Source organism: Podarcis liolepis, assembly GCF_965112155.1.
Source record: "Podarcis liolepis genome assembly, chromosome: 2".
Classification (NCBI taxonomy): Eukaryota; Metazoa; Chordata; class Lepidosauria; order Squamata; family Lacertidae; genus Podarcis; species Podarcis liolepis.
This window is the reverse complement of record NC_139555.1, coordinates 40,795,647-40,818,924: the sequence shown is the minus strand read 5'-3', so window position 1 is coordinate 40,818,924 and position 23,278 is coordinate 40,795,647. Positions and strand designations below refer to the sequence as shown.

General features: G+C 47.3%; 1 protein-coding gene across 2 annotated transcripts in view; it reads left to right on the top strand.

Moving 5' to 3' along the window:
• The window catches only part of USP43 (ubiquitin specific peptidase 43), an 89,442-nt gene that overhangs the window by 743 nt on the left and 65,421 nt on the right, over positions 1-23,278 (top strand). Inside the window, exon 2 of one of the 2 annotated variants that reach the window (XM_083487477.1) lies at positions 17,697-17,837. The exons of the other annotated variant lie outside the window; for it this stretch is intronic. Within the exon in view, the coding sequence (XP_083343603.1) occupies positions 17,697-17,837 (141 nt within the window). The remainder of the gene's footprint in view (positions 1-17,696; positions 17,838-23,278) is intronic. 2 annotated transcript variants of the gene reach the window in all.

Here is a 23,278-nt window from a genome sequence, read left to right as displayed (position 1 = left end):
CCTGTTTCCACCCCCCCATCCCCAGTGTGACCTGCTGCTCCGGATCTGGCTCCGGCGAGCGCCGTTGAGCGGTCTGACCTCAACTCTGCCAGGCGCTGCGGGGACGCTGGACTGCTCACTGGTGGATTGCTAACCGTCACGCAGCTTCTGCACTTCGAGATGTGCTCCTTGGTGGCAAACGGCTCCACTGGGCAGAGTTAGAAGGATTCCTTCACTCTCTCTCTCTCACACACACTCTTCTCTCTTTTTTCTCCAGCCACCTGTTTAGTCACACCGCACGCTTTAAAGCAAGCTACTGTGCTGCAGGCGGATTTGGCAATGGGGCCAGGTTGACTGCCTAGGCAGGTGGAGGAGTTGGAGGGCATTGCTAACAGATGGGTACGTGGTGCCACATCAGGGAGGCTAACCAGGATTTTTAAAAAGAAAAACAGAAGTGGGAGAATAAAATGCTCTTATGTGTTTTTTTTTGAGGAATTTCTAGATTGTTTGTGATCTCACCCTGCTCCAAGTTCATACTTCCAGCAGCCTGAGCTCTTCCTGTTCTATGAAAGCACAGTGTTTGCTGGTGTTGTGACAACTTGGTCAGGTCCTTGCCCATAGCCAGAGATGGGGGAAATGCTACTTTTTATCTTGAGGATTTTAAATTTAATAAATAAATTTCTGGGAGGGTAGTAAGAGAAACATTTGTGTGTCTGATAGAGCCTTTCATAAAGAATCTCACTCCTGCTTGGCTCCACCAGACACACAAATGCTTCCATTATCACCCTCCCAGAACCTCTCCCCCCCTTTAAAAAAACCTCATTCCCTTTCTCTTTTTTCTGGGCAAAGGCGCTGGAGGTAGGGATGTGCTGGAGAGCGTTTTGCTTGCGAACGTTGCACACCTGGGAAGCTCTCCTGAAGTCTGTGGTGCTGCTGAACATTTGTACATTGCTCAGCATTTGTGAGCTGTGCTTTGAAGTTGGAAATGAAATACTCATTACTAAGCAATTGCTGTGGGACTGCCTCCCTTTCTCCTCCTCTTCCTGAAACCCCATTTTTCTATCGTGAGGGCCATGAAGCTGAATGGGTCACCCTAACTGGGTGTCTCCACTGCTGGAAGTTCAGAACTGTTCTGGCAAGCGTTCTGGGTTTCCCACCCAACCAGTTTGTTGTGATCCCCCAGCTAGGTTCACAGCACTTTGGGAACAGTCAGGCATGATACTCTACACTATGTCAGCACTGCCTGCTTGCCTTTAGGTGGGTTCACACTCTATGGGGTGAGGAGCAATTAATCTGGGGAAGCAGACTTGGTTCTAGAACTGCTTAGAAACACCAGCTGGAAGAGACTGTCAAGTCCACAATTTCCTGCCTGCCACAGGGCATGGTTGCCTGTATATCAACCCCAATCTGACTGGCAAGAAATAATAACAACAATAACAGCAATACTATATTGTTATTTATATGCCACCCATCTGTCTGAGTTGCCCCAGCCACTCTGGGTGGCTTCCAACAAATTAAAACATCAAACACAGTAAAACATCAAATATTAAAAACTTCCCTATTCCAGGCTGCCCTCAAGATGTCTTCTAAACATCAGATAGTTGTTTATTGACATCTGATGGAAAGGCATTCCACAGGGTGGGCATGGCAATGAGGGAACCGCCAGAAGGTCTTGGAACTGGATCTTGGTGTCTGGACTGAATAATGGGGGTGGAGATGCTCCTTCAGGCATACAGGGGTGAAGCATTTATTTTTGGGTGGGTGGGAGTCCCAGGTGTTGCTTGCAAGTGGACTTCCACCCATCTCCTAATCAAGTGATTCATAGACTATTCAGCCACTTCATTAGGGGGCTGAGCATGGTCCAGTGTGCTGAGCCAGTGATTTGCCCTGGTGGCTTGTTTAAATGCCTGTAGTTTACTGAAGAAAAGACAGATGAGTGTGCACTGTGGAGGGCTTGAGTAGCAATGGTGAAAGATAGGCCTCTCTTCCATTGGTGGAAGGGAGAGGAATTGCCATTGGAATTTTTTGTTTTGTTTTGAGAATGCCTTCCCTAGAATAGTGGACCTAGGGAGCTAGGATCAGGAGGTTCTGTGCGGTTGAGGGATTCTGATTTATTTTTGTTGTTTTGAAGCTGCTATCTGGTTACTTTTGTTGACAGATTGTATTTCTTCAGAGGTGAGCCTTTTCTCCTTCTCTGATGCTCACATTTGGCTGCTGGCTGTCAGAGGCTTCTTTGAAGCAAATGCCTGAGCTGTAGCTTTGGCAAATCTTGTGTTACTAATTCAGCTCCTTGACAGTCCTGCTGATACTAGAGTGGAGTGTGTGTGTGTATGTGTGTTTCTTTCCCTGTTGATGCAGCAAGCCACTGTCAAAGGTGAAATTGTTTCAGCGTCATCTGGTTATTATTATTTTTATACCATGCACAGGGTCTGTATGCTAAGAAGGAACCCCAGGTGGATACTGAATTATAGGCGAGGCTTCTGAATCTTTCAGCACTTTGCATTTTGTGGCGGTTTCTGGAAACATAGATTTCAAATTCCATTTGGAGAAAATTCTCAGAGTGGAATGTGAAACAAAAATGTCTCAACACTGAACCTTAAAATGTGGCATGCGGTGGTATAAGGAAGGGGCTAGATTCAGCCCCTGATTCAGCCCCTGAAGATGATGACATACTCTCACCTTCAGACTTAGGGCATTTCCAAATTAATCATACTGAAGTTCATTTAAAATTCCTCTTTTATGTTGGATGCAAAAAAGGTTTGGGTAAGGAGAATGGTGGTGGAAAGACGATGTGCTGGGCAATGTTGGGTGGTGGGTTTGAGCCCCACATTGGGCAAAATATTCCTGCATTGCAAGGCTTTAGATTAGCTGACCCTCACGGTCCTTTCCAATTCTACAATTCTGTGGTTCCGTGGAAAGAAGCTGGGGCAGCCACGTCCTCACTCAATGATGGCAGCATCAAGACAGTTGCTTACTTATGGTACATCTTGAATGTGCCATCATAGCTCTAACGCCACAAAAAAACAAAAAAACCCAGTAAGGCACACTTTTGTGGTGCCTCAAATGCAACTTGGTGGTGCCTCAAATGCATCACTGTGGTGTCTGTTCACACACACATATCAATGGGCCTTCTCAGTGGTGACTCCACACAGTGGTGTAGCGTGGGGGGGGGTGCAGGGCGGGCCGGCCACACCGGGCGAAACATCGGGGGGGCGCTCGCACTCGCAGCTCTCTGCCCCTACCTAAATCCACGAGTTAGGGGGCGCAAATTACTTGCCTTGCCCCGGGTGCTGACAACCCACGCTACGCCACTGACTCCACACTAACGGAATGCTCTCCCCAGGGAGGCACCCTAGTTCCATCATCACATATCTTTGTGCGCCAGGCCAAAACATTAATTTTCTACCAGGCCTTTGGCTTTTAATTATCTGTGGCCTCCTTCGTGTGTGTGTGTGTGTGTGTGTGTGTGTGTAACTCTTCCTTTTAAAAATATAAATGCGTTTTGGATTTTACTCTGTCTCAGTTTTATGCTATTTACTTTTCTTGTTGTAAGTTGCTTTGAGTTACTTTTTGCAAAAAAAAAAGTGTCTAGTAAGTTTAAATAATAAAGATAAAATGTTAATAAGAGTAATTTTCAATAAGGCTATGATTTATGTTTGTTTGTCTTATGTGTTTGTTTATTTATAATGTTGTGAAAACCAATACTTTTTTTTTGAAAAATAATAATAGTAAAGACAAAATGTTTAGTAATCAAACAGTGTTACTAGACAGAGCATGCAGGTCTACAGTTTGCAGATGCTCTCCATACTTTCAAAAGGAGAACTTCTCAAGTTCCTCCTTATGTCATCAAGATCTGTACAAAGCATAGTAGTGGAGATGCAAATTTCTAAAACTAGTTGATTCTCCATATTGTTTTCCCTGCACTCTTGTTACAAGTTGGTAGCATCATGCCACTCAGGCTGCTGGAGGAAATTTGAATTCTCTGTGAAAAGCTGTGAGCTTCCTGTTTGTAACTACAGTCAATCATCATGATACCTTTGAAATGTCAGGTATTTCTTGTGCACACATACCTGACACTCTAATAGTCCCTGGTGAGGCAGGTATCATGTTGCCTCAGATTCTCAGTATAGCCCTTTAGGGCAGGTATGTTCAATTTTTGGCCTTGCAAAAGCTGTTGGACTATATTTAGTTCACATCCTCCCTGACCATTAGCCATTCTGCCCAGGGCTAAAGTTTGAGTCCAACATCACCTGGATGGGCACAGGTTCTCCACCTTTGCTTTTAACATAAGCTTGACAAATGGGCCATAGGCTGTGGAATTGGCAATGCTTTTGAATGGTTGTAGAGAGTGGCTTGGGATGTGGAACTTGAAACATGGCATGATCGTTCATATCTCACCTCTGCCATGACTTTACCAGGGGCTCTGAGTGCAGCATCTGCGATATGGTGATGACTTACCTGAGATTATTAAGGACAAAAGTGTCAGTATCTCCTGTTGATGACAACAGGTGGTGGGGATGATGATTGGTTTGCTCTGTTGAACAGACATGGTTTTTTTGTGTGATGAAGGCTGCCATGCTCTGCAATATTATTATGGTTGTACACTACCCTAGTCTCCATCTGTACATGATTCCAGGTGCTTTGTCCTTCTAACTATCTGCGGGCTGAGGGAGGGGCCCCACCTATTTGCCATCTCACACAGAGCCCTTTTCCTTTGTTCCCCTTAATGGCCCATCACCCAGGCTATCGCCTTTTCAGGAAGCTAGCCTGGCTGATCTTTTAACACTTGCTGGATCCAGGGGTTAGGAGGGTCTTGGGCATAAAGCCTATTCCCCCTCCTCCAAATCATAACATTATTATCATTTTACTTGGGGAGGGAGTGACTTCCATCGAACACAGTAGGGCTTTCTTTTGTTTAAGCCTCCATAGGCTCCTTTTACAATTGCTGATACACACACACATTTGTGACTGGATCGTCACAGATCTAGCTAACATTGCAGAAATAAATAAGAACTTCCACATTGCCCAGTGTCACCTCACATGCAGGTTTTCCTTGGCATCAGCCCACGCATTCATCTGCCAGCCTTTGAGAATTGGGTAATCAAAATGATGTATATATGTTCGTGAGCCAATTCTACTCCCTGCTGGCTGTCAGTCTGGGAACCCACCAGCTTCTCATATATGCCAGGCGGACGTGGCTTCTCTTACTTGAATGGGAGCTGGGAACCAAGCCGTGCAGAGGGAGGATTTCCCCTGAGGGGCCTGGTATAAAATGGGAACATAAAACTTAGGACCTCCAGACAACTCTTCACATTTCTGAAATGTACCAGCCAGACATACTTTATGTGGTATTTTTTTAGCTGAGGGTTTGAGTTTGGGGGATTAAAATCGGATCGCCATCTCCAAACGCTGAAAGAAGAACGCCCTTGTTCAACCTCAGTCCATGTATGACAGTTGTAGCTGCTGGTGGGTGGGAAGGCACTTTAGCGCGTACACACCCTCTGTTTATTTATTGTGAGGCTGAGTAGTGATGTGTTTGTGACGGGCTCTGTTTCTAGGAAACAGCAAGGCAAAGGACTCCGGGAAGGAGACTGTGCAGGGAAAAGACGGCGAGCGTAGAGAGTCCTGTTGAGAAAATTCCTCTTGTGCCATCACAGGCAATTTTCGCATTCCCGCAGAACAGAATCTGCCCTTTTCCAGTTCCACTTGAGTCTGCCTAGCACACTTCTGGTTTACAAAAGGACTTGGGAGTGTAGGGGCCTCATTGAGTCTCTCTCACAAATCCCCCTGTTGTCTGGTCAGTTGGGAACCGATTGCTACAAGGAGCCTCTTTGGTAACCTTACCCTGGGAACACCCGAGAAGATCCTTTTCCATTCAGCTCTGTTCCTGATGATCAGGTGGAGAGGAGGGAGGCTTCAGGCTGCTGGCAGACAGGCAGGGGACCTCTGGCTGCTTGGATTGAACTGGGTTGCTCCTGTAACAGCCTTTTTAAACATCCAAGCGCAGATGCTGAGTTTGAAGCCCTCTTCAGTATCCAGTGCTCTCATTCTGCAGCAGCATTTTTAACCTCAGGGCATTTCAAGAGTGAGAGCGGAATCTTTATCCATCACCTCTGCTGCTCTTGAGCCGCCCTAGATCATCCCTGGGCCACTTTGCACTTTCCACATAAGTTTGCCTCAGCTATGCTTAGTCCCCATGATACAGTAGAAGTGGGTGGGGTGCAACTCCAGGACTTACAGTGGTACCTCGGGTTACATATGCTTCAGGTTACAGACTCTGTTAACCCAGAAATAGTACCTCGGGTTAAGAACTTTGCTTCAGGATGAGAAGAGAAATCGCCTGGAGGCCCCATTAGTTAAAGTGGTACCTCAGGTTAAGAACAGTCTCAGGTTAAGAACGGACCTCCAGAACGAATTAAGTTCTTAACCCAAGGTACCACTGTACTTTCTTTTCAGAATAGGAACTATGAAATCATCAGCCAGAGATCCTCTGGGCTACCTGGGTGCAGAACATCCCAATTTATCCCTATGAGGTAGGCTAGGCTCAGATGGTGATTGAGGTCCAACTACGGTCACACACTGAATTTCATGGCCGATCAGAGCTATGAAGCCAGATGGACTCCTCAGCCCAAATGCTAACCTGGTGGGAGGGGACCTTTTTTGGCCCAGAAGGCCAGATCTTTCTCTGTCCTCACCCCTGTGGGTGAACATTGACAGATGGGCAGTGCCTTCAACCTTGCTTTCTGCAGGGTTCACCTGAGAGATCGGGTTCCTCACAGGGAACTCAGCTGCACAGCTGACCCAGCTGCGTCTCTTCCTGGCCCATACCTGACGTCACATATGAGGTCAGGTGGTGGGACAGGTGGGCATGGTTTGTGGATCACCCTTTGCTAACTGATCATTCTATGACTATCAGCTGATCCTAACAGACTGAGTAATGCGGTGTGTACTGTCACTCTTTGGGTGTGTACACAGCTGTCTTCATTTTTGGACTCTCCTGGAGAACAAGGCTATAGACTCTTCTTAGGGGTGCAGCTGTGGAGGCCATCACAACAAACTCCTGCCATTCAAAATTTACAACTACACCACTGCTTAGACTGAGAAGCCCACATTCCAATTGTGCATTCCACTGTGCTGCATGAGTAAAAAAAGGTAAAAGACCCCTGACAGTTAAGTCCAGTTTCGAATGACTGTGGGGTTGCGGCACTCATCTCGCTTTACTGGCCAAGGGAGCTGGCATTTGTCTGCAGACAGTTTTTCCGGGTTATGTGGCCAGCATGACTAAGCTGCTTCTGGCGCAACGGAACACCAAAACCAGAGCAGTGCATGGAAACGCCGTTTACCTTCCCACCGGAGCAGTACCTATTTATCTACTTGCACTTTGATGTGCTTTCGAACTGCTAGGTTGGCAGGAGCAGGGACCGAGTGATGGGAGTTCACCCCATTGCAGGGATTGAACCACCAACCTTCTGATCGGCAAGCCCTAGGTTCAGTGGTTTAGACCACAGCACCACCCGCGTCCCCTGTATGAGTACCAGAAGGTTAATCCAGTATTGTTTCTTTAAAAAAAAAAAAAAAAAGTTTAAAGAGCAACAAGGGTAAACATATCCTATGTATACTCTGCAGTTTCAGGAGTGTTTTGAAAAAAATAGCACAGCTTCCTGGCTGTGCAGCCTCCTGTTGAGAACCCAATACCCCTGGGGGGCAAAAATACCCCTCCATCATTGCCAGAGTGCAGGTTCTGGAATAATCCTTGAAAGGGCTAACTATCACTTTCTGCCCCACTGCTACTTTGTGGAAATATGTCCTTTCGAAGATCTGCTTTTCTTTACAAAACCCAGCTACCAGGGCAATATATTTATATCCCACCTTTCTAGTTTATTTAATAAACAGTGCAGGTGCCAGGCACACGGTTTTGGAAAAGGTATCCTACCAACAAGGCACACAACTTAAAAGTCCCTGTCTCCAGCAGCTTCCCACCTAAGCTCCATTGGTGGAGATACCTGGAGTAGTATTTCTGACGATGATTACAATGGATGGGCTAGTTTCAGTGGGATAAGGTAGTCGGGTAACATGTGGTTTGCTCCTCAGACAGTAGAGTTATTGGGGCCAGAAGGATTCAAGACCTGATTCTCACAGGCCTTCATTGGTAAATGGAGACAAATGAGCAATACTTTTCTTGGGTTTCTGAAATGCTGTTCCCACATTTGAATAATAATTTGCCTATGGGTGTTAGGAACCTCTGTTCTCATTCTCAGGTATTGTGAGGTGAGGGACATGCAAATAAGGGTTGTGTGGATGATCTTCTCTCCCCCAGCTCCAAACTGTGTGGAGCCATTCCCCTTCTTTCAGTGGCTTCTGTGAATAGTTGGTGAATCCTGTCTGGCCTACTCTGTCCTGTGCTGAAAATGGTACATGTTGTCATAGCAGTTCAGCTGGGACAATCAGACAGGGCTAGAGGAATGGCTGGCTCTTCCTTGCTCAGCCCAGAAGCCTGTCAGTTTGGTCTGCTCTGAGATGGTTTGGCTCATGTTTATTTATTGCCCATGTTTCTGCTGAGCCCGTGCCAGTAATATCATACTTTTCATCGCAATTCTGCCACTACCACACCACTGACCTTCCTTTTCATTCTTCAGCACATACTTGATCAGTAATAAATGAGGTATGTGGGGGAATTAAACAAAGCCCACAGCAGGCATTCAGATCCCAGACTTCAAGAGATGAAAGCAACAGTCCTTTTCAACTCATTTCGGAAATCGGTTAACCAGGAGTACCTGAATTTGAGGCTGTTTACTCCCACGCACGAACATGACTAAAACCCACATTCCCTCACTTAAATTACAGGGATATAAGAGCAGCTGAAAGGAATGGTTCCTATACAGCGACAAAGAGAAGCTTATGCCTTAATAAAATGGTTAGCCTTTAAGGGGCCACAAAACTCTTCTAGTGTTTATGCTGCAGTAGACTAACACAATTATCTTTCTGGGAATTGCTAATGTGAGTTGCCACTCACCATTTGTTCTACAGTTATATATTCATGAGTTGGAGATGCAATGTATAGTGTTCTGCATAATTTTGGTATTCTCTTGACACAAGCATAGGCCGTTTGGGTGTGTTATTGTCCCCAGAATGTTGGCCTTCAGCTGGGGGACCAGGACCCACTTCTTCAGGGATAAGGAATCAAGCCTTCCAGGCCCCTCTTATCTGGCCCTTGGGACTCTTCCCAGGTCACATACCCCCCCCCAGCAGTGCCCCACCCCAACGTTGTTATTTCCTAGAGTGCATTTGCCTGGCTTGAATGTATTCTTGAATTGTAGACATGCTTCCTGTTTGCCAGTAAGGAGGTGTGTGTGAGAGAAAGAGAGAGAGAGAGAGAGAAAGAAAGAAAGAAAGAAAGAAAGAAAGAAAGAAAGTGTCTGTGTGTCACCAGTTGAGTGGCGATTGGAACCCTGGTCTCCCAGGTCCAACCATTACACCATTGCACCTGCCAACATTCCTTCTTCCAGATGTCCAGAAAATCATTGATAGAAAGTCTTTAGGCTGGAAGCTTTTGAGTGTGTGTGTGTGTGTGTGTGTGTGTGTGTGTGTGTATGTATGTAAGTAGTGCCTACTTTAGAGCAGTACTTTTGCCAGAATTCAACAATTAAGGTTGCATAAATTTTCTTTGGAGAAACAGTTTTATTCCCCGCCCCCCCCCCTTCCAGCTCAGATGGAAACACTTCAGCCGCTCACCGTTTGGCCATGCCCACATTGAATTAGCAGTCAGCATTCATCAGCCACATCTCCATACTGCCCCTTCAGAGATTGAGAAAACCAGTCACCTATCTTGATGCAGGGGAATTTAACCCCCTTCATTCTATCTGAAAGTGGGAGGGAGACAAAATGGTGATGGAATAACCAGATGTGCTTAATTTGACTTCTACATTTCTTGCCTTTCTTAATGTGGGGGTGGGGGGAACTGCCCTAGGTTAATATCTGCATCTCAGGTAGGGGCAGTGCTTTTTTCCCCTGGGGGTACACATACCCCTAAACATTTTGTGAATCTAAGTTTGGCCTCATTGAGGGGCAGTATTTCAATATGAGTAGGAAAATGAAAGTACCCCTAAACATTTTTTAAGAAAAAAAGCACTGGGTAGGGGCACAGGTATAGGAAGAGTTCAAAAAGTTGGCACGCCTAAGTTTTTTAAAAAGCCCAGACACTTCACCACCAGAAATTTCTCATAAAAATAATTTCGGCAGGCGCCATCCCTTTCCCCTGCCTCCTGTTTTCCCAAATTAAATATTAATTTGCACAGACACAGTAGCCTCTGCGTGTAGCATGAAGCAGAGTAACTGACCTGCCTTTTTGTGGGTTGTGCAGCGCAGCAATTTCTGGTGATTGCTGCCCACTCCTTCATGATGTATAGGCTCGCCAAGGGAGGCTGCTGAGAACAATGTTTTGTTATAGTAATATTTCCCTTGCAAGTCTGGGTTTAATTTCTGTTTAATAGGATGGTTATTATGCAGCCACAAGGCTTCGGCGATGAGCTACCTGCTGAGGTTTCACTACATGTTACAGATAAGTATCTGGAGGGCAGATCTGTTAACACTCAGTTGGCTATATAGTTCCGTTAATAATCAAGGGCTTGTTAGCGTTTAATTGCTCTTCACTACCCAAAGAGCACGGGAAAGGGCCTTGCTTGAGGAGGAAGAGGGTATGAACTGCTTCCACAGGCTGCCCTCTGGGCTTTTGGACTGTGTGTGGCAAGATGGCTGCTGATGGATCTGGTCTCCTAGAGCAGAGACCAGTCACTTGTGGTCCTCCAGCATTTGTTGGACTCCCAACTTCCACCAGCCACAGCCAGCATGGCCAGTGGTCTAGAATGGTTGGAGCTGGAGTCCAGCAACACCTGGAGGAATGAAAGGTAGAGGATGCTGGCGATGTCTCACATCTGACCTCACCTGTTAGAGGGACCCTCAGGCACTCTAGTCTCACTGGGTAACGTGTTACATCAGCAGAATCCCTGGGCTTCTTCTGGCACAACTGGGCTCCCCTCTTCTCCCCCTGCACACCCAAAAATTGGCTCAGAGGGGTGTTTTGGGAGGACACCCAAAACACTTGGGGGCAGCCAAGGGGAGAAATCATTCCATCTAGGAATCAGCAATGCTTGACAAGAACGTTCAGCAGAGCACAACACTGAATTCCATCCACTATGCTGAGGGCTCCTCCAAGGGAACATTCCAATTTTACCTCAGGCACGACTTTTGTTCCAGCAAGTGAGTCCTGTCACATAATACCACTGCAGGGGTACAGGGTGCAAGACATTATACTGCCTGAGGTGGGAAAATCAAATGGTGTTCTCTCCCCCCTCTCTCGTCCCCAAATCTCACTGTCCATATATGTTGTACTACACACAATAAACGTAGATACCTTCACCAGAGGAGCTGTGCAGAGGTCAAGCCAGGAGCTGGATATGAAAGGGGTAAGCCAGGGGTCTGTAACCCGCGGCTCTGGAGCCGCATGCGGCTCTTTTATACCTTTGCTGCGGCTCCGGGGCGGATACTAGCGAGGGGAGGAGGCGCATTGTGCGCCCCGACACTCCCCACTGTGGTGGGCGCTGTACTGGCTGTGATGTCGCAAGGGGGCGGTGCATGCGTTAGCCACGCACCGTCCCAACGTCACCTTCCACATGCTTTAAATGTCGCAATGGTTTTGCGGCTCCCAGTTGTTGCTTTTCTTCGGAAACGGGTCCAAGTGGCTCTTTTTGTCTTAAAGGTTGCAGACCCCTGGGGTAAGCTGTTGATAATGCACCCAGACCAGGAAGGCTACGTCCTAGCTGAAATATGAAGCCGTCGTCTATAGCTCTGCCAATGACCAGCCTGGGAGAGTGGTGCCAGTCCACAGCCTGAGGTTACAAAGATGCTCCAAACTGCAGTTTTGATGGCTGTCCTCAGGGGCAGCCATGCACATCACTGGTGGCTCCTGATAATGTCAAGTGTAGGCTGAACATCAAATGCCGATTGAATCCCTTTCCTTTGGAGTTGGCATGTGCCACACTTCTTAGCCCTTCAGCTGAGAAGGGCTGCACCTTCTCCCCACCCTCACAATGCTCTTCAGAAGCCTTCACCTCCCTGCTGTTCCTGGCTAGTACCAAAATCCTATGGGGAGTGAGAGAGTCTCACCTTCCTGATTTTAGCTCAGCCTATTTCACTGAAGCTCAGGTGTGGTGTGGGCAACCCTGTAACTAGTGCTGTTTTGTACACCTGCATTCCAGCACAGCCTGGCACAATGCCCCGTGCTGGGCACACATTCTTTCTGTGCATGCTTTTTGCTGCATATTTCCAGGCTCTTAGTATTCCCGTCTCGGCATACTGAATGTCACACTTAAACAAGCATAGCAGTATTTAGGGAGCAGCTTGCTCTTGAAATAGAGCGTGTGGGAGATGTTAGTGCGGAGATGGGGGAGTAAGGGGGAATAGACCTTTTGGAGCACAGGAGATAGATCCTTAAGGCGTGGAAGTGCCCCGGATTGCACAGGAAAGGGTGGTGGTGGTGGTGGGGAGGCAGCCTAATTCTGATCACCAGATGCTGAGAAGAAACAAGGAGTGGCCATCACATTCATACCTTGCTTGCATGTGGTGGCCAGAGGCATTTGGCCGCCTGCCAGGGAAGCGATAATGTGGGACTAGATGTACCTCTTCCCCCTCCTTCTGATTTAGAAACAGAGTGTTTATTTACATTCTTAAAAAGGTCATCCCGTCCACAATTATGGCATCGGGGTAGGCTTGGAGACTTAGGCTGTCACATTAGAGCATCATAATCTCTAGCAGGCTAGTGCTTTAGGTTTCCTCTTGCATTGCAGTTCTGCTTTTTCAGTACCTTTCTTGGGGACAGAACTGATGGGGGGAAACCCATGCAACTCTTGGCCATCGTGCACAAAGAGAGCTCTGCCTTGGGTAGCAGTTGCATTTGCTGGTTGCAAGTAGGTTTGATACTGCTGCCCTTCCAATAGGGCACCTGTGGCTTTAAGGGAGGGGTGGGAACTATGGGTCCTCTATTTTATTTATTTTTTGCTGGACTACAGCCAGAGCCGTCTTTCCCATAGGGCTTAGTGGTGCATCGCAACAGGGCGCTGGCCTCTCAGTGGCGCTCCAGCAAGTGGGGGAGTGCTGGGGCTTTGCCAGCGGCCTCCACTTTCCCTGCATGCCTGCCAGCAGTGCCCCACCAACCATACAGTTGGCGGGTGTGCAGCTTCCCTCCCAAGTCTCCCAAGCCTCTGCGGGGATTGCTCTCCTCCTGAGGAGGCTTGGGAGGGGCGCAACTTCACTCCCAAGCCTCTGTGGGGATCGCTCTCCTGCAGCGGCATAGGGGAGAGTTGTGCGCTCGCTCCCTATCTGTGGTAATTTGGGGGTGCTGGGTGGATATTCGCACCCCGGCGCTTCATCTGCTAAAGACGGCCCTGACTACAGCTCCCATCACTCCTGACCAGTCCTGTAGCGTGGGTTGCCAGTGCCTGGGGCCGTGCGGAGGGGTGGGTGGGAGAGAGGGAAATGGATGAAGTATACATGCCCAACAGTGCGGCGTCACCCAGGAGATTATGGCTGCAGAGATAAGAAAAGAAGAGTCCTTCCATTGTCTGGAGAAGCCACTTCCTGGTTTGCATGGAGAAGCCGTTTCAGCAGAGCACAAAAATTGAAGTACGCAGCTGTCTTGAGGCAGCACCGGGTATTGATAATTAGTGCCTCCTGGGCTACCACCCCTGCCCCCCACGCTACACCACTGCTGGGGTAGATGGGAGTCATAGTGCTGAAGCATCTGTTAGGCCACCACTGCTTACCAGCTTCATGAGAGACAGACCACTGCTTTTCCCAGCATAGATGGGGGCCCGCAGTTCTCCTTGTGAGTTTGTGCCCATCCCACAGGCACCTTGCCAGAACAAAGTGTGTGGGGTGGCTTCATGGGTACCTGGGACAAGCTCATAGTGAGTGGCTTTTGGCACAGGAATGGTGTGTCAGAGGAAGGTTTTCCAGTTTTTGTTAAGCTGGGCAAGGTGATGTTCAGAGCTGCAACTGACTAGACTCCTCTTCATAGCAGAGATAATTGGCTCCTTCGAAATGTCCCCTTGTCAGCAAAGCACAGCAGGAAGCGGCTGGTTTTCCTTTGTGATCTAGGAGGACTTCTTTGCCCAGGAGCTGCAGGTAGGGCACCAAAGTGTAGCCTCCAAGAGGAAAGAGCAAAGTGGCCCTGACAGGCAAAAGGGAGAAAGATCCTGAACTCTTCTTGTCTTCGCCCTCCTGGGTTCCCAACAGTGTAGCTTTGGTTGTCATGGTAACTGTTGGGCAACTCAGAGGCAGGCAGAGAGCCTGTGTTTGTCTCCTGTAGATCCGACATTGGGGATCAATTTAGCATCCTCTTCTCTTGCTGCAGGGATAAACCGTGTCGTCCCAATTCTTTCCTTGTGAAATATAAGCAGGGGTCAAACTGCAGAGGGGCATGATTTAGGAACTGGGTAGGTCTGGGGATTATTATGATATTTGAAATGTGGAGTGAGCAAGTCTGGTTTTGGTAAGTAAGGTGAAGATCACTTGCACAAAAATGACATGGTAATGGTGTTGAGGATGATGCCACACATTGTGGGATAAGCTTTTCTAGGGCACGAGCATGGTGTAGCTGTTAAAAAGGCAGTGTGTTTTAGTGGTTGTCCTAGACTAGGAAGACTTAGGTTCAAATCCCTGCTCAGCCATGCAACTCAGCCTAACCTACCTTACAAGGTAGTTGTAAGGATAAAATGGGCAGGGGGGAAGCTGTGGATGCTACCTTGTGCTTCCTGCGGGAAAGGTGGGTGAGAAACCTAATAAATAAATTGAAAACTTTTGCTAGATTATCTGCAAGAATTGGACCTATTTTTCAGCAGGGGAGAAATACATATGCTTCAGGTTACATACACTTCAGGTTACAGACTCCGCTAACCCAGAAATAATGCTTCAGGTTAAGAACTTTGCTTCAGGATGAGAACAGAAATCGTGCTCCAGCGGCACAGCGGCAGCAGGAGGCCCCATTAGCTAAAGTGGTGCTTCAGGTTAAGAACAGTTTCAGGTTAAGAATGGACCTCCGGAACAAATTAAGTACTTAACCCAAGGTACCACTGTAGTCGTCTTTGTAGCTTCAAGAGCAAAAAAAGAAAGAATAAGGACTTGTGTCATTATGTAAAGAAACCTACTGCATTAGGTATAGAAATAGGTTTGATGTGTATTGCGTGGCTCAACACGATTCTGCCTTGGAGAAGTTCTTGCTTTGTTAAGTTAAAAACTGAGGAGGAAATGTCAAACTGAAGAGTAGTTCAGCTGCAGGGTTTCTTTTTCGCAACTCCATTGTATTGACCAGATTTACAACTATTCAAACTTATTACACCCAGATGCTATAGTGAGGGGGGAAAGTATTTGGTCCCCTGCTAAATTTGCCCGTTTGCCCTCTGACGGAGTAATGACCAGTCCATAATTTTAATGGTAGGTTTATTGTAGCTGTGAGAGACAGAATAACAACAGGAAAACCCCCAGAAACCCAGAAGACAAAAGTCAGTGATTGATTTGCTTTATAATGAGTGAAATAAGTATTTGGTCCCCTATCAACCAGCCAGATGTCAGGCTACCTGGTTTCTTCACTTTATGTAACAAGCTGAGATTAGAAGCACCTGCTGTATTGGAGAGGTCTTACCTGCAATCCCAGCTCGCTACAGTACCTGTACAAAAGACACCTGTCGACAGAAGCAATCAATCCAGCAGATTCCAAAGTAGCCACCATGACCAAGACCAAACAACTGTCCAAGGATGTCAGGGAGAAGATTGTAGAGTTGCACAAGGCTGGACTGGGCTACACGACTATTGCCAAGCAGCTTGGTGAGAAGGTGACAACAGTTGGTGCAATAATTTGCAAAAGGAAGAAACACAAAATAACTGTCAACCTCCCTTGGTCTGGGGCTCCATTCAAGATCTCATCTAGTGGAGTTGCAATGATCAGGAGGACGGTGATGAAGCAGCCCAGAACTACACGGGGGGAGCTTGTCAATGATCTTAGGGCAGCTGGGACCATAGTCACTGTGAAAACAGTTGGTACCACACTACGCCGTGAAGGACTGAGATCTTGCAGAGCCCCTTGCTCAAGACAGCACATGTACAGGCCCATCTGTAGTTTGCCAATGCACATCTGAATGACCCAGAGGAGAACTGGGTGAAAGTGTTGTGGTCAGAAAAGACCAAAATCGAGCTCTTTGGCATCAACTCAACTCATCTTGGGTGAGCACCTCCTTCCCTCAGCCAGGGCATTGAAAATGGGTCGAGGATGGGTATTCCAGCATGACAATGACCCAAAACTCACGGCCAAGGCAACAAAGGAGTGGCTCAAGAAGAAGCACATTAAGGTCCTGGAGTAGCCTAGCCAGTCTCCAGACCTTAATCTCATCAAAAATCTGTGGAGGGAGCTGAAGGTTCAAATAGCTGCACATCAGCCTCGAAATCTTACTGACTTGGAGAGGATCTGCAAAGAGGAGTAGGACAAAATACCTCCTGAGTTGTGTGCAAACCTGGTGGCCACCTACAAGAAACGTCTGATCTCTGTAATTGCCAACAAGGGTTTTGCCACCAAGTACTAAGTCATCTTTTGCAAAGGGATCAAATACTTATTTCACTCATTATAATGCACATCAGTCTCCGACTTTTGTCTTCTGGGTTTCTGGGGTTTTTCCTGTTGCTATTTTGTTTCTCACAGCTACAATAAACCTACCATTAAAATTATGGACTGGTCATTTCTTCGTCAGAGGGCAAATGGGCAAATTTAGCAGGAGATCAAATACTCCCCCACCCCTCACTGTACCTGTAGATCTGGTCCAACAAATGTTCTACATTTTTTTCCTACTCCACAAGGAGTAGGCCTTGTGCGAGTTTTGTGGCTGCCTTTGCCTAGCTGAGGCTACCTAGATACATATAGGGCAGTAGAATGGGGAAAGCTTTGAATCCATGGGGTACTATCCCACATATTTTTCTGCCCCTCTTCTATGGCTACTTCTTCCTGTGTCCCTTCCCTTTAAAATTTCCTCCATGTCCTTGCCTACCGCTGCTGCTGCCCTTGCTACAAATAACACCATGTTCTTTGAATCCTGCCATCTTGGAGCCGGTCCAGATTATACAGCAGAAGTCATGCAAATGTGCTCTGCATAATTCAGGCTGAGCTCTTGCTTAGGTGACAAGCCTACATCTGGGCTGTGCCCTTTCTCTTATTTCAGTCAAGAGAACGAGTGACTTTTCCAGGGTTACTCAGTGTGACTCTTAGGGCTTGTTCTCACTCAGGTGGTAAACCTTTGTTTGGACTGTACCACTTTGACTGCAGTTGGGGGCCTCCCTTGATGGACTGCTTCTCCATATCAAACAGTTCCATCCCCACAGAAAGTGGGTGTGTCTGGGAGAACACTTCTGGTTTACCTTCTCTCTGATGTGCCAGCCCCCACTTGCACTCTGAAATGGTAGAGTCCAAACATCTTGTTTTGATGAGGCCTTATTCTGATTAATGTGATTCTGCTGCTCTTGGCTCTTTTTGAATACCCACAACTTAGCCCAAGCAGAGGGAAGATGTCAAGGAGGATCAAGGCATATGAATATTTTTTACCCTTCCATGGCTAGGGCCCCTTTCCTACACCATACAAAATATTAACTTTGAACTCTTGTTGTTGTTTTTTTAACTGCAGAATGTCGTATCTAAGTATGGCGCACAGTTCCGCGGAAACTCACAGCATGATGCCCTGGAGTTCTTACTGTGGCTGCTGGATCGTATGCATGAAGACTTGTGTTCGGTGTCTCTTAATCAAAAACTCAAGGTGTCTGGAAAGGTCAGTGCCTGGCAGGGGATACCCTGAAAACTCTCTGACTTTACACATCAGATTGTAGGAATGTGCATAGAGTAGCTTTTGCATCTCATTTCTAATAATAATAATAATAATAATAATAATAATAATAATAATAATAATAATAATAATAATTTATTATGTGTACCCCGCCCATCTGGCTGGGTTTCCCCAGCCACTCTGGGCGGCTTCCAACAAAGATGAAAAATACATTGAAATGTCACATATTAAAAACTTCCCTGAACAGGGCTGCCTTCAGATGTCTTCTGAATGTCAGGTAGTTGTTTATCTCTTTGACATCTGATGGGAGGGCGTTCCACAGGGCGGGCGCCACTACCGAGAAGGCCCTCTGCCTGGTTCCCTGTAACTTCACTTCTCGCAGCGAGGGAACCGCCAGAAGGCCCTTGGAGCTGGACCTCAGCGTCCGGGCAAAACGATGGGGGAGGAGACGCTCCTTCAGATATACTGGACCGAGGCCGTTTAGGGCTTTAAAGCCCTAACACTTTGAATAGTGCTCGGAAACATACTGGGAGCCAATGTAGGTCTTTCAAGACTGGTGTTATATGGTCTTAGCGGCCACTCCCAGTCACCAGTCTGGCTGCCGCATTCTGGATTAGTTGTAGTTTCCGGTTCACCTTCAAAGGTAGAGCGCATTGCAGTAGTCCAAGCGGGAGATAACCAGAGCATGCACCACTCTGGCGAGACAGTCTGCAGGCAGATAGGGTCTCAGCCTACGTACCAGATGGAGCTGATAAACAGCTGCCCTGGATACAGATTTGACCTGTGCCTCCATGGACAGCTGTGAGTCCAAAATGACTCCCAGGCTGTGCACTTGGTCCTTCAGGGGCACAGGGAATCCTCCACACCTGCCCGCCTCCTGTCCCCCCAAAACAGTACTTCTGTCTTGTCAGGATTCAACCTCAATCTGTTAGCCACCATTCATCCTCCAACCGCCTCCAGACACTCACACAAGACCTTCACCGCCTTCACTGGTTCTGATTTAAAAGAGAGGTAGAGCTGGGTATCATCCGCATACTGATGAACACCCAGCCCAAACCTCCTGATGATCTCTCCCAGTGGCTGCATGTAAATGTTGAAAAGCATGGGGGAGAGGACAGAACCCTGAGGCACCCCACAAGTGAGAGCCCAGGGGTCTGAACACTCATCCACCACCACTTTCTGGACACGGCCCAGGAGAAAGGAGCGGAACCACTGTATGACAGTGCCCCCAGCTCCCAGCCCCTCAAGACGGTCCATAAGGATGTTATGGTCGATGGTATCAAACGCTGCTGAGAGATCCAGCAGAACTGGGAAACAGCTCTCACCTTTGTCCCTAGCCCGCCGGAGATCATCAACCAGTGCGACCAAGGCAGTTTCAGTCCCATGATGAGGCCTGAATCTCGACTGGAAGGGATTTCTCCTTCATTTGAGGGGCGTTCCCTCAATGTGCAAATAGTTCCCAGGTGACAATGGGACCGGCTGCTAATGTCACAAAAGCACTGGTGTATTGACTGTTTTTTAAGCTTTGATTTTATTTACGTTCTACTGATTTTCACTTTTGTGAACTACCAGGAGGTTGTATTTAATTGGGTGGAATTTAAATGCCAAACAGTCAGTGATGGCTTCAGTAAAACAGAGGGAAGTAGTTACATTTCCCCAGTTCCTTAGAGAGGTAGTGGGTGCTCACTCTCAGGTGAAAGGCTGCAGGTTTCCCAAATGCAGTCTGTTATCTTCCCCTCCTGCTCAGCTTTCAGACTTTTCCTCTCCCTTCCACACTGGGAAGTGGTTCAAGAGGAGATGGTAGACTGACAGACCGGAATTCCATTATCCCAGGAGCTATCTGTATGCCAATGCAATTTGGTATCTGTAGATATGTGTCTGTTGGTTTCTGCGTCACAGTGCTTTACACACTTCAAGTGCTTGGGTCAAACTTATTTCCTGCAATGCAACTTACAGCACACACATTCTCTCTCGCACACTGCTATGCTGTGTCTGAGTAAGAACATGACGGATACCCATCAACACGCCACACACCCTCTGGCAAAACACACATTTTTCTTTCCTCTACCTGACTCTTGCCTTAATTATTAAGCTGACTGAGGTGGGACACGTCATCCTGCCTTAAAACCGGGACAGGTTTTTGATGGACTTAAATGTAATAACCTTTCCTTTGGCTTGTTTACCTCCTTAGGGCCTACAGGAAGGAGGCTGTACCAGGTTTGAGCTTTGGTTGTACAAGGTTTTACCAGATGTGGACATCTAAATCAGTGATTGAATAAAAAAGGACATAGAGTCAGTGTTTTCTTCCCCTGGTGTGAATGTGGGCCTGCAGGTGTTAGGTTGGGGTGGGGGGTTAAGGTGGAACTACCCTGGCTTTGATTATCAGTATGTTACCAAGTTAGAGCTGTGGCAGTGCCAGGCTGTTCCAAAGTAGCCCCCTCTCCCTCTTTCTTGTTCCATTCCTCACTTTTCATCCTAAGGATCTAGGCTCTGGTTCTCCATCTTAGCCACTTGCTCTTATTAGTGGCATAGGGACACAGGTGGCACTGTGGTCTAAACCACTGAGCCTCTTGGGCTTGCCAATCAAAAGGTCAGGGGTTCAAATCCCTGTGATGGACTGTGCTCCCATTGCTCTGTCCCAGCTTCTGCCAACCTCACAGTTCGAAAGCACACCAGTGCAAGTAGAGAAATAGGTACCACAATTGCAGAAAGGTAAATGGCATTTCCGTGCGCTCTGGCTTCCGTCATGGTTTTTTGTTGTGCCAGAAGCAGTTTAGTCATGCTGACCACATGACCCGAAAAGCTGTCTGTGGACAAACACCGGCTCCCTCAGCCTAAAGAGAGATGAGCGCCGCACCCCATAGTCGCCTTTGACTGGACTTAACCATCCAGGGGTCCTTTAAAGGTAAAGGTACCCCTGCCCGTACGGGCCAGTCGTGTCCTACTCTGGGGTTGCGCGCCCATCTCGCTTAAGAGACCGGGGGCCAGCGCTGTCTGGAGACACTTCCGGGTCACATGGCCAGCGTGACGAAGCTGCTCTGGCGAGCCTGCACCAGCGCAGCACACGGAAACGCCGTTTACCTTCCCGCTAGAAAGCGGTCCCTATTTATCTACTTGCACTTGGGGGTGCTTTCGAACTGCTAGATGGGCAGGAGCTGGGACCGAACAACGGGAGCTCACCTCGCTGCGGGGATTTGAACCGCCGACCGTACGATCGCCAAGTCCTAGGCGCTGAGGTTTTAACCACAGCGCCACCCGCGTCCCGCCAGGGGTCCTTTACCTTTCCCTTATTATTGGCATGTGCAGAATCTTGAAGTGCCGGGGCTTCCTTTCAGCACCTGGCATCCATTTCCTGGGTACATTTTGGTTCCTTTCTGGCTGGAGATGGGTGTGTGGCTGAGAACAAAATCTCCTCCAAGATTACTAAATGTGCCACCCAGGAAAGTGATGCCAAAGTATTAAAATTCGGGTTGCAAACTTCAGTCAATATGTTAGTTGACCTGTGGCTTTCTAGATGTTCTTGGACTCCAGATCTCAACAGCCCTGGCCAGCATGGTCCAATGGTCAGGGATGATGAGAGTCAGGGATGCTGGAGAGCCATGGCTTCCTCAGCCCTGATCTGAAGCAGCAATGGGGAGCCTGAGACCCTTCAGATGTTTCTGGACTACAGTTCCCATCATCCCTGATTACTGACCATGCTGGCAGGGCCTGATGGAAGTTAGCATCCATCAAAATCTGCAGGGCCTCAGGTTCCCCCAGATCAGGTTTTGATCTGTATGGTTGGAAGTTATGAGCTTGTTCAAATCTCTGAGTTGGTTTTGGTTCTCCTCAAAAGTTTGCTCCCTATTTTGTGGCATTTTTGTTGGTCCTAATAAGGATATTTGTCACTTTTGGATGTTTTCCCCTGCCGGCTATTTACACTTTTGGATACTACTCGGTCAAGACCAAGCTAGATGTGACATGTGGAATGTGTGCTCAGATCTCTGGCCACCTTTTTCTTCGGTTAAAATCATCCAATATGTGTGTGCGTGCGTGCGTATGTTTGTCAATATTTCTATCTCTATCCATGGTATCTATCTATCTATCTATCTATCTATCTATCTATCTATCTATCTATAACTTGCACATCCAAACTCTCTCAATAGTTAGTGTGCTTCCCCTTAGGCTGTTTCCTTCTAATCGTCCCACAAGCGTACATATTATATACTAAGTACTGTAATCAGTGCATTTTCACTCCCTTAATTAGTGATCTTGTTAATGTATGTTCTTATGTTTGTTGCCTGTATTTTAAACTTTATTTCAAAATAAAATCCCATAAGTGGGATTCAACTAATGAGTCCCACCAGTGGAAATGCTACACAAGGACTTCTGTTTGTCCAGCAGAACTTCTTCCTCTCTTTCCCCCAATGTTCCCCACGATTGGTTCTGGGGTGGGGTGGGATAACCCCCTGGAACAGTGCACTGGGGGAGGTGAAGGGGGATTGTTCCGTCTGGCAAGCTGAAATGCTTGTCCTGGAGGAATGATAGCCTTAGCACAACACTGAATTCCTCCCCATGTTGTTGTTGCTTAAATCTGTGCCAGACTGCTGGTGATACTTTGGTAAGGGATGTGGGGCTGATGGAAGGATGATTAACCATTTGGTGCTATGCCATATCCCTAACTTAAACCTTCCCCTCACCTGCTGTTAGCCATGGAGGTGAAAAAGGCAGGTCCATTATGTACCTGACCTTGAGACCCCTCCGAAGTTAGGAAAAGCTTTGGTGTCAGCATTGAAACCATGGAGGAAAGAGGGGGGAAGCATGGAGGAAAGGCTTCAGTCCTTCTCTTCTAGTGTGATGGCCCTGATCCAGTGTCCTCTGGTGGCTTTTCACCTACTTATAAAAAATATTTATTTTGTTTTATTTCCAAACCCAACAAACAGTATATGTATTTTCTGACAGAATTTTTTCCTTTTTTATTATAAAAAAATATATTAATTTCAGGTAACAAAGCATAGCCACACATTTCTTCTTTAGGTATATATGCAAAATCCATTTAAGATATTTCTAAATAATCTTCGTCCAATATACTTTGCAGCAGTGTTCTATTCTTGTCCTGTGGCAGAGCCCACAGAGCAAGGCAGATCTGTCATTTCAGCACCGAGGAGAGCTCCTAGTAATCAACTTGTTCCCATAAGGTTTTGAAGTGAAGCAAGGCCTTGTGCGCCTCTGCCTGTAAGTCCACCTCTGCTAAGCTTAGCGCCTTTGGGGAGAGCTAGAGTCTTTTAAAGCAGCCTTTCTCAACCTTGGGATCCCAGATGTTGTTGGACTCCCAACTCTCATCAGCCCCAGCCAACATGGCCGGTGGGTTCAGAAATTATTGTCCAACAACATCTGGGGGCTTTCAAGTCACTTGATGTAATGTTCAAAGGCAGTGGAAGAGATAT